At 35.4% G+C, this 12,250-nt stretch overlaps 1 protein-coding gene across 1 annotated transcript; it reads right to left on the bottom strand.

Moving 5' to 3' along the window:
* Positions 1–6,090: 6,090 nt before the first annotated feature.
* On the bottom strand, positions 6,091–11,008 carry LOC108332943 (probable LRR receptor-like serine/threonine-protein kinase At1g51880). The gene is given in 13 exon segments (XM_052870756.1): positions 6,091–6,866; positions 6,974–7,163; positions 7,236–7,304; positions 7,466–7,592; positions 7,679–7,935; positions 8,017–8,186; positions 8,337–8,405; positions 8,487–8,577; positions 8,697–8,755; positions 9,462–9,600; positions 9,706–10,199; positions 10,282–10,865; positions 10,964–11,008. Coding segments are annotated over 13 exon segments (2,703 nt in total). The 3' UTR covers positions 6,091–6,457.
* Positions 11,009–12,250: the final 1,242 nt, after the last annotated feature.

Raw genomic sequence — 12,250 nt, 5'->3', positions numbered from 1 at the left:
GTATGCAGGGGATGTTCATACAAGGAGGACTGCAGCCTCAAAAGCATCATGAAGACCCTGAGATTGAAGGAATTTTAGGACACAAGGAGACAACTAGCTTGAGCACTACAAGCTGCCCAAAATTCTCCCTTCATTGAAGATGCTCCAAGTGCTAAGTAAGATGAAGAAAGGGAGAAGGAAAAGAGAAAGACCAGTCACCACCACCCTTTGATGAGAGACAAGGAACTCAAGCCTAGCAAGCCAAAGTTGATCAAGAGGATTGAGTATTTAAAGATGTCAAGGTAGTGGAAGGGCTAAAAAGAAGAATTCAAGCTATGAGAGTTGATTTGGTGGCTAGAAAGTGGTTCAAGAAGAGTTGGTGGAAGGAGCACACCAACATCAACATTTGCACTTCATTGAGTAATCCGTCAAGCTAATGACGTTAAACAAGCGCTTTTGGGAGGCAACCCAATTTTCTTACCCCTTTTTACTAGTGTTTGTGTGATTTTTGTGTTATTTGCTTTAGTAGCTTATGTTTTGTATGTTTGTGTAGTTTTGCATTGTTGTGATTTTTGAGTTTTGATGTTGTTTTGATGGTTTGTATAAGTGTATTAGGTTAGTTTTAGCTGGTTTGGTGTGTGAGTGCATTGAATGAAGGTCTAGAACCAAAAATCACATGGTGAGTGGCCAATTTCGCAGAAATCTGCATTATGCAGAAAACTGATATGGCGCCCAAGCGCCCCCTGCTGAGGGGCGCCCGAGCGCGAGCTGCACGAGGGCCATCCTGCACCAACTTGACCGAGTGGCGCCCAAGCGCCCCCTGCTGAGGGGCGCCCGAGCGCGAGCTGCACCAGGGGCGTCCAACACCAAAAATTCTGGTTCTGCACTTTTGTTTTTCTTGATTTATGATGAGTTTCCCATTCTTTTGCACTCTTTAACACACTCCTTTTGATGTGTTTTTATACCTTTTTGTGTTGTTGTACCTTTGGGAAGCTTAATTTTAAGACTTCCCTCTTTGTTCTAGTACTTTTGTCTTTGTTTGTTTTGGCTTTCATTGTTTTGTTTCTTTGTTTTCCTTTGCACATTTCTTTTAGTGTGTTGTTGGATTCTTCTCTTGAGTTGTTGACTATGGGATACTAATTTTGCTTTGAGCTTTCTTGTTACAGGATAAGATCTTCCTTAGGAATTAAAGAGTTTAAAACCACCAGTGGCCAACCTTTGAGGCATGCGTGAGTTGAGCACCATATGAAATGAAGATTTTGCTGCTCGTGTAGCATGGCCTGGGGTCCAGGCCCCTACTGATGGGGGAGGTGGAGCAGTTGCGGAGTATAAGCTACTGTTGGAGGAAGATGTTGCAGATGAAAGTGAAGCTAGTCTCCTACACTGCTGGAGCTGCAAAGAGTCCATTTTAATTCGGTTTTTCAGTTTTAATTTCAAGTTTTATTTACTTTCAGTATTTGTGTTTTTGATTTCTTTTTTTGACTTGCCTTGTGGATAGTTCTTGTGCAATTGGTCTGGTGATTTGAGTGAATCATTAGTTATGCTTGAATTGAATACAAATCTGTTGTGCTTGCTCTTTATCCATGAGAATTGTTTTGAAAATCTGATTGAGATTATGTGGTTGAGCTTGTTGAACAGAGATTGTGGTTGCTTGTATCTGTTTAGATAGATGCTTGGTTTTAATTGTGATCAATATTCTTGGCATGATGTTTATCAAATTTTGGAACCCTGAGTAAACCTGTGAGATGTTGTGCCTCAGAGTTTATTGATGAATGTTATTACTTTGGAACCACAGTTGATTTTGCCTAAGTTTCTTTATTTGAACTGTTACTTGCATGTTACAAATGATCAAGGCCATCTTGTTCTTCCACCTCTTCTACATTTTGAGCCTAAAAGCCAATGTATAACCTTTGAACCTTAAAGAAACTTTCTCACTCCTAAAACCTTAAGCCTATTGAAAAATCCTTAACCTCCTTACCTTGAGTTGAGATGAACATATATGGTAGGATGAGGAGAATGGTCTAAGTTTGGGGGAGTTCTTGTCAAAAGGGGAGCATTGAGAAAAACAATAAGATAAGTAAAAAGAAAGAAAAAGAAGAAAGAAGAAGAAAGACAAAAACATGAATTCAATGAAAAAGAGTTGGGAAATAGGTTGAGAAGTGGGTTATTCAATTTTGGAGAAAAAGAGATACTAAGCTATATCATGAATCAAATTGTTTGTTCTCTTATCTCAAGGTGCTTTGTTGTCCAGAAAAACCAATTTTTCTTCTTAGCCCAGCCATAATACAAGCCAATCAAAGTCCTTGTGATGTAACTTGCTTGTAAATGTGTTTGAAATTGTTGAAACAAAAGGCAAAGTTGATTTGTGTAACATTGTGATAGTTGAGAGTTAGACACACATCCTTATACACCATTGTGCTTGAGTGAAACACTTTCCTTGGTGAGGATTGGTTCCATGCACTCATTGAAAACAACTTGCCATGTTTGTTGATCTATCATTTGCATCTATCTTGTGATTTTTAATTTGTGAGCACCATGATTGAAGTTTAGCTTGCTAAGACTATATTGTCTCTTGAATGTGATTTATAAGTTGAGCAAGCATGATTGATTTTGTTTATTTGATTGAAACTATGCTTGAGTTGCTAGACCATTGTGATTGAATTGTTTGCTAGGAGAAGTACTTTTGCTTGAGGACAAGCAAAGTTGTAAGTTTGGGGGTATTTTGATAATGCTAAATTATACCATATTTTAAGCATCATTTTAATGGCAAAATCAACTCCTTTCTAACTTATAACTTGCTTAATCCTCTTATTTTGTCTTGTTTTCTATATATTTGTGTTTTTGGCTACTTTGATGTACTTTCATCAATAATCCCTTATTTTGTAGCTAAAAATGAGGTTGGAAGAGTCTCCAACAAATTATAGAGCAAACCAAAGCATGCACATGCAGAAACGCTCGTCGCCAGCAAGAGTACGCTCGTCCAGGACGTTTAGAGGGGACGATCGTCCAGAAAAAGACAAGAAAGGACGCTCGTCCAAAAGAGAAGAGAGAACGCTCGCCAGAGAAGTGGACGTTCGTCCAGCAAAGAAACAAGTGGACGCTCGTCCTGAGATAAGTGGGCGCTCGTCCAAGCTAACAGAGAGGACGTTCGTCCCAGGAAGAGGACGCTCGTCCAGAGGAGAGGACGTTCGTCCCAGGCAGTGGACGCTCGTCCAGCCAGGCAGAAGTGGACGCTCGTCCAGCCAGGCAGAGGACGCTCGTCCAAGTTGCAGAGAGGACGCTCGTCCAGCCAGACACGAGGGACGCTCGTCCATGTAGAAGAAACGAGAGGACGCTCGTCCATGCAGAAGAGGACGCTCGTCCGAGGACGCTCGTCCAAGATAAGAGGACGTTCGTCCAGCGAGATAAGAGGACGCTCGTCCAGCGAAACACGCAGAGGACGCTCGTCCACCCAGGACGCTCGTCAGTGGACGCTCGGTAGCGAGAAGTGGACGTTCGTCCATTTTCAGCTTCCAGAGAGTTTCACGCCCGGGCGTGAGAAATGGAGCGCCCGGGCGCGACTTTTCGCCATTTTTCAATTTTTCCAGAGAGTCTCGCGCCCGGGCGCGACTGACAGAGGGCGCCCGGGCGCGACTTTTACTGATGTGGCAGACAGCTTATTTAACCCAGAAACGCGAAGGGTTTGGGGTCTTTGGTCATTTGGAGGCGCGATTTCACTCAGAGGAGAGCTTGGAGGACTGCTAGGGTTCGTGGGAACACTCCCTTCTTCCTCTTGGGTTCTTCATCTTCTTCCATGGTCATCTTGTAAGCTTTAGGGTTCTCCATGGAAATGGAGAACCAAACCCATCTTGTTGGGATTAGTTGTAGCCTTTGAATTCTTGTGTAATTGTTGAATGATTTGAATATATATATGCCTTTTCTATCAATTGCTAGTATTCTTGTTTCCTATCTTAAAGCTTGCATGTAATGGGAACGTTCATGGCTTGATTTTGGGGTTTTATGGATTATGGGAACGTAAGATGAAACCCGGAACTGAAATAGGAGTCCTTGTGGGTCATTGATTCTAGGAATGGAAGATGATTCACATGTTGTCTTAGATCCCAGCTCTTTAATGCGGGTTTTGCTTGTTAGATTGCCAAGGAATTGGGATTTGATTAGGAAAAACCTAGGCTCTTTCACCTAAGGAATTAGGGCTAGAGTGCTTTAGTGGATTGACTTTAGTAAATTGATAGAGAGGAGATAAAATTGGTTATACACAAGAGTGCATTGGTGAAAACTAACCTTAGCAATGTCATTTCATACCATTTCTAGTCTTTTCCATTTCCAAGTGTCTTCAATACCAAAGTCCAACCTTGTAATTATGTATGAATTTACATTTCTGCACTTGTTCTGTATATTGATGTTATGTTATTGAGTCTATATGAGTTGTTAATCGCACAATTCTCTAGTATTACGAGTCTCTTGGGAAAACGATACCCGGTCTTACCGGTTTATTACTTGAACGATTCGGTGCACTTGCCGAAATCGAGCCCAACAAGTATTTTTTGAGCTAACAAGTTTTTAGTGTCGTTGCCAAGGATTTGGGGATTGAACCCGAGTCCTAGCAACGGCTAACAAGTTAAATTGGGCCTCATCATGGTATAAAGATTTACATTTATTATAATGATGGAAGGCATTTGAAACCTGGTTTGAGTGAGTTATAATAATCCTATTTGCTGAGAGAACACTACTTAGAATAATGCCACAACAGAGTTTTATGATCCTCATAAAATGTATACGTCTCTCACTTTCATAAGATTTACATTTGGCCATTACGTACAATGAAAAAGATAATTCTACTTTCCTTGCTCGTACAACACAGTGCAGAAAAAGTCGTGGGAATTAATATGACAACTATCTTTAATATGAAATAAATTGTCACATATAAGGGAGAAATAATCCAATAACGACCATGTTGGTGTAATATATATATACATGGGAATATATACTTGTCTTCCTCGTGTTTACTAAGTCTTAAGGATGTTACTTTTAAAAATATGTTAAAAATAAGAAAAGCAAACCCCGGTCTCTAAAATCATATGCTTCATCGTATTAATCTTTCAAGATTTTAGTCAACAAATTAAGCCGTTAAAAAAATTAATTCATTACCAAAGTATTACCCATAACAACATTTTACGTCTTTTATGTCATATTTTAGTTGCTCTATAATTCAAGATAATCATGGAAATACTTTATATATTCGAAGAAAACGATTGAAAAAAAAATCTGGATAGTTATTACATTAATAATCTTTTGTTATCTGTGGAACAATTTTAGGAGACACAAATTTGGAAAATCAATATTTTGAATGACCAATTTAGAAGTTTGTTCATTGTAAAATAACAGATGATATAAAATTGTTGTCAGTATGCTTGTTGAAATTTATGGGTTCTTAAAAATAACAAAAGGATTCAAATGAAAGAGCTTTAAAACGAAGGATATTTTGTAAATCACATAATTTTATGTCGTTTTTTATTTAAAAGATTTTATATGTGATTGTCAATAATAATAATAATAAATAATTGAATGGTAAAATGTAGAATTAAATATTATAATTTATAATATTGTAATTGAGATATGATTACATTTGACTTCTATCCTTGTTTCAATTTATAATAGTGATTGATATATATATATATATTCTCTTACTAGTTTCTAATGAACCAGTACATTAAAAAAAGTTGCATGTAAATTAAAGCATCTATGTACTATCTAGATTAAGGAGATTCACCATTCTAAAGGTGTGTTAACATATTATTAGGAGAGATACAGAATAATTAGAATAGATTTATCCTTATGAGACTTATGAATTGTTGATGTAGAAAACCTAATATCACTAATGATTTAAAATCATAAAAATTTACTATTCTCATTTCTATTTAATATAAAATTTTTAACTCATTTACATTTATAATAATGTAAGTAATCACTTTCATATTCCTATCTTTGGTGTTATTGAGATAAGAGATATCGTTTCTATTTCTAGTCTATCTATTTTTATAAATAAAAAATTATGCAAAATTTAAAATTGAAAAATTGATATATAATAATTCAAAAATTACAATAGAAAAGAAAAAGAGAGGTTTGAGATGATTTTTGCTTGATCTCATTCTTACATTGCAATACTCACCAATCCAATACTCATCTTAACATGGTAACCAGCTTTACCTGAATATCTGAAACTCCAAGGCTTTTTGTTTCCTTTATTTCCATCATAGTTATTAATTTTTGTATATATATATCTATATATAAAACCAACCAAAATCTGAAAGGGGAACCTTCCAATATAGCAGCAGAAATTTCATTCCTGATTATTTATTTTTTTCTTCTATTTGCAACTCCATTTCATTCACCAGCAAATCCTAGCAATTTTCATCTTCAAACAATCTCATGTGTTACGTTACAGTATGACTATAATCATCTTACATTGGGCAACCGTTTATCTGGCCTGGGGAAGAGATTCTGTATTCAGATTCCTGATGACCTGTTTAACTGAATAACTTGTATTAGTGCTTCTATCTTCAGTTCGAGCTAATTCCATTGTTAAAGACTCTTTCAGATCAGTCACCACCACACTTATGATTGGCCTTCTGTTGGGATTTGGAGATACACATGCCGTTGCTATTTCTACAGTTTTCCAAACTGAGTTACTGTCAAAATCTCCTTCCAACCTTGAGTCAACAACGGCATCGATATCACCTTTTGCAATCAAGGACCTAACCCATTCACTTATGTGGGTTTTTTCTTGATTCTTCGCCATCACTGGTTGACTTGTGATTATCTCTAAAAGCACAACACCAAAGCTGTAAACGTCGCTCTTCTCTGTTAATCTATTGGTTAGGTAGTATCTGTAGGACAGAATGCAACTCAATTTATTTTCTGCTAGAAGTTTGTGAACATAAACATTCAGATAGAATTACTAAATTTTCCAAGAAAGTATAATTGATGGACTCACTCAGGGTCTAGATAACCAGGAGTACCAGCAATAACAGTTGACACATGAGTTTCCCCATCTGTTAGGATAATTTTGGATAGACCAAAATCAGATAATTTTGCTTGGAGGTTTTCATTCAACAAGATGTTTGTAGATTTTATGTCTCTGTGGAATATTGGTGGCTTACAACCATTTTGCAGATACTCCAATCCTGAGGCCAAAACTATATATTTAGAGAGGAATGAAGAATTAAGAAAAGAATATTATTGGTGTACTTTCTTACCAGAGGCTGCATCCACTGCTATACGAAGTCTCTTTTCCCAGCTGAAGAAATTTCTTTTGCTTCGTTTACCTGCGTAATCAAGTTCTATCACTTTTTGTACATACTTTTGGTTCACTAAATGTTAGTCATATGACTAGTAAAATTGTCCAATGAAGAAATATCCATATCCACGAAGTTTGGAAATTTATTGCTCATATTTTAAACAACAAAATATTTGTTTGGGTGCAAACCAGAGAGATGTTCTTGTAAGTTTCCGTTAGCCATGTACTCGTATATGAAACCCTTATTGGTTCCTTCATTACAGTAACCAACAAGGGAGGTCAAATTTTTGTGATGAACTCTCATAAGAAGTTTAACCTGTAAATCAAAATGTCAACAATGTTTTAATTTAGTATATTAATTGCTGCGTTCAGGAACTTAGTATAATGTGTTAAAAAGCTTACCTCTGTTTGAAATTGTTGGTAACCACGAACAGAAGATGGGGAAAGCATTTTCACTGCAACTGGAGTATCTTCGATATAGCCCAGATAAACTGTTCCAAACCCTCCTTTACCAACAACTGTATTGAAATTGTTGGTGATTTTAACGATGTCAGAGTATGCATATATCTGTTTTTGGGATTGCAGTGATGAATCATCTTGGTCAGTGTATTGCGGTGATTTCTCACTCTGATCCTTTTCTACCGTCAGAGCTGTTGAATGTCATACAACAGTTCTTTAAAAAACTAAATTTATCTGGAAAATTATAAAAAAAAAATTACGAATCTAAACGATTGTAGCATCACCTTTCACTTTTCTCCTTTTAGCGGTCCAAAATATAGCTGCCACTGCTACCAGAAGAATCAAAACCCCGCCAACAGATGCTACCAAGGGTGTAACAATGCTATTGTTTTTCTTGTTTTTCTTCTTGTTGCATTGATCAGGTTCACATAGATATGGATTTTGGTCCACACTGCGATAAATTCACAGTAGGTTTATATTTTAACTCCCAGTCATAAGAATTTTCAATAGATACTTCAATTCGTGTAACTTGCGCCGAGATATTCAGTAGAATCAACAACTGACTATGAGAAGACATAGGTCATGGGTGTCAGATGTATACCTTAGTGTGAGGGAATCCCTATGAAGTGCTGAGGGAATTAAACCGGAGAGGTTATTCTTCTCTAAGTTTCTGAAAAAGAAATCGGAAACATAGTAAACTTTGTATATTATGATAAAGGGGATCACAGGAATAACCGATGAAGGAACTTACAAGATCTTCAAGTGTTGTAGTTGTGACAGAAAATCAGGAATTTCACCGTTTAAGCTATTGTTTGATAAATCCCTGGAAGCCAAATAACTTCCTCTTTTAATATGTCTTTATACATGTACGGTAAGACTTCTGAGCATAAAGTATATGTATGAAAGAATAAAAAGATAGAAAATATGATTTTGTTTTTTCTGGGTCATGATTCATTTGAGCAGGTGAGATTTGAAATTGAAGGGTCAATCTTTCCCGACAATCCACTGGAAGATAAATTCCTGTTTTCCATATGAACAGTAGCATTTCATCACTTAACTAAGTTTTAATTAAGTTTATCATACATTTTTTTTTCATTGAATGCTTAAAATATGTATATTTTTAAAATTTTATCTAATCACCGTGTCTTTTGATTTTTGCCACTAATAAGATGAGTTAACGTGTAGTGTTTTTCAATGTTTTTCAACTTATCGGTAAACTCATTCCTTTTCTTTCTAAAAATGAATTGACCGGTGAGGTGGAGGAGACTGGACAAAGAAGATGTGATTTGATTGAGTTTGAGTGGAAAAGATAGAAGTAACAATTATATCATTATGTTGACGGGTAAAAATAGAAAACACAATAAATAGAAAATTTTAGGAAAAAAATTGAGCATTCAATGAAACAAAGAAATTATTATTAGAGATTCAATTAAAAAGATCCAAAACTGAAATATACTTAAAACTTAATTAAATCTATTAAAAATGGTTTATTAAAATGATTTACTTCATATTTACCATAATAATAATAAAATGGTCAAATAATTCATCTTATATTATCTTTTGAAAAATATTTATTGCAAGGTATCAAAATATCTTATTTGTATGACTTATGGGAAATGAATTTGTAATTTAACCATTCGTTTTGTAAAATTATAATTAAAGAAAAAAGTTATTGAACAATTATAATTAAATAATAATTATGTAACATTTGATAATGAGGACTTACAGAGTTGTGATTCTTGGAGAATCATTTCCGTGATCAGAACAATTGAGACCATTCCACAAATAGGCTGAAGGGGCGCATGGATCGCCTTGCCAATCTCTTTTCAACGCATAAACTGACTTGATGGTAGTAATCGCATCAACTTTGTTTGAAATGATAATAAAAAAATTGTAAAAGGTAGTTAAGATCATGCACAATAAGGTAAACAAAAGAAATGGATTTAAAATACTATAGTTTCGTGGCTTACCATCTCCTTGGAATGTTTCTGGTTTCTGTAAGTCTATTACTCTGTAAATTTCAATGGCACTGATGATGGGAGGGAGGGTTGAATTTTCAGTCCTCTCGAGGGAAAATTTAATTTCTTTCCCACTGGTGCCTGATATCGAATATATAGTATTCATTCCATGATAGATTGGAGAACAATTTTGAAACCATGATTCACCATTCATGATGTTGAATTGTCTTGTCTGATTGGTGGTTAACACTAGAATTTCCGTGAAGTGCATGTACACATAGAATTGGTCAGTTTCATGTTCTGGCTCCCACCTTATTACCAACGGGGCACTATCATTTTGTGGTTCAACTGCGGTGCTCATGATAGTTGCTCCGGGCTTGTAATCCGTCTGACTTAAAGAATCATCGGGAATGGAGGCATTTAGTGGTTTCCAATTTTCGCCGAAGTTACAGGCGTTCCAGGAAGAACCACTATACCAGTAACGATCATAAATATCATCCGGGTACCTGTGAGAAAATCAGAATAAATCCAATAATCAATCAATCCATATTATAAGGCAACACATTTAATCCATAAGTATTGTTTCACCTGTGGACTTTGGTTGAACCCAAATCGCAGCGCAGGAAATTGTAAAGTTGCAATGATCCGAATTGAGTGACGTATGTATTCTTTTTCAAAGTCCTGAATTCTATGGCTGATATAAATGGTGTGCCGTTGCCTGTGTCAACCAGACAGATTTGCACATAATTCATTGAAGGTACATGTATGATCTCATTGGATTGGTCAGTTGATGCATCGTCTATAGTGACTGTATCCCAGCGGTTAGGTCCGAGAAGAAGATCAAACTGTGGTAACATATTTCGGCCATCATAATTTCCGTACAGAAAAGTAGTGTGGATGAGATACTTAGAGGCTCTTGTGACGCTTATTTTGTAACAGTTCCTTTTTCCTTCCGGGAAGCTTCTCAGGCTCCACATCTGTCGCTGATACTGTTGTTTGAGATTAGTTTCTATCGACTTACTCATACCAGTATTAATCAAATTTGCGTCTGAAGTATAATTTATGCCTGTTGTGGACTCAGTATAGGTCACATCCTCAGGAGCTCCACAATCTATGCTGATGAATCCAAAAACATAAACATGCAAAAATATGAATGGCAGTTGAGACTTCAGCTAAACTTTTATAAAATAATAATGATCTAATGAAAATTCATGTTTTAATTTGTTAACAAACCTGGTTGGCCCTTAGCTTGAATGAGAATGACAAGAACTAGAACTCCTACAAAAGTAACAAGGAAACTCGATGACATTCCCATTTTTCACGACCTTGTGGTTTCTGGGTTTGAAGTAGACTATGGCACGTATATATGAGCTTGCCTTGTTGCTGTTGTGAGTTGCACTACAAAAGGAACTATGTTTGTGTTCGGGCGACGTGGTCAATGTCAACGTCGAGGTAAGTCTAACCAGTTTTTGTACTTCTTTAATTTTTTGTTCCTTTCCATTTAAGTCAAACTATTCATTCTTCCTTTTCAGCTACCGCAGTAGGAACATCCACTTGCTTACTCAGTATTTTCTGTCGTATTCATCACTTATCACTCATGTACTTGCATCATTAAAATAATACTGCATTAATTGGTCAATCAAAATAAATGAAAACAAAAATGAATTAAAAACATTACAACTATGCTTCTTAAAAAATATTAAACTAGCAATAAAATGCTTATGTATGTAATATGAAGCTGGAAAGCTTTTGAAATCGAGATTTAATTCTAAGTCACACGTTGTAGCGAAAAAGTTTAACGCTATATATATGAAAAAAACCTATAAGTAAATTTTTTTATATATTTTGTCTTAAAGTTTTGAGTTAGAAGAAAAATCTTTTTATATTAGTTGAAGTCATATCTGTATTTTAATATTTTTTTGTGAACCCACACAAACAATGTAAAAATAAAGATTTATCATGCCATTTTAAGTTGAAGGAGAGCAAACTATCCCCATGGTTGGAAGTTATGAAAACTAATCCTACATGTAATAAGTCCGAAGAGTTTTGCATTTCTTAATTTATGTTGTCCATTCAATTATAGTCAAATTATTCTTTCTTCTTCCTCCATGGTAGGAACATCCACTTGTTTCTTACTTAGAGTTTCCAGTCATATTCATCACTTGTCACTCATCATAAAAATAATACAGCATTCACTGGTCAAACAATATAAATTGTAATTAAAATAGTCTCTACCTATTTAGAATAAATATCCTTTCAATGATCTCACATACTAACCAAAAATACTTCATAAAGTTATCTTCACTGTAGACCTTCTTTGAGAGAAACAAAGAGCATAACAGAAACATTTTATGAATTAAAAATAACAAATATTAAATTGAAATATTACTTATATTAAAAGAGGGTGTATTAAATCATCAAGAAATATTTCCCTTTGTATGTGTTCTGAACTTTTATATATGGAAGATGGAAGACTTTAGAAATTTTATGCAGATCAATAGCATTTTAGAAATTCTTACTTTTCTTTGATCTAAATTCAGCCTAAATTCAAATTATA

Source organism: Vigna angularis, chromosome 11 (genome assembly GCF_016808095.1).
Source record: "Vigna angularis cultivar LongXiaoDou No.4 chromosome 11, ASM1680809v1, whole genome shotgun sequence".
Taxonomy (NCBI): Eukaryota; Viridiplantae; Streptophyta; class Magnoliopsida; order Fabales; family Fabaceae; genus Vigna; species Vigna angularis.
The sequence above is the reverse complement of the archived record's forward strand: the minus strand, read 5'-3'. Positions and strand labels throughout refer to the sequence as shown.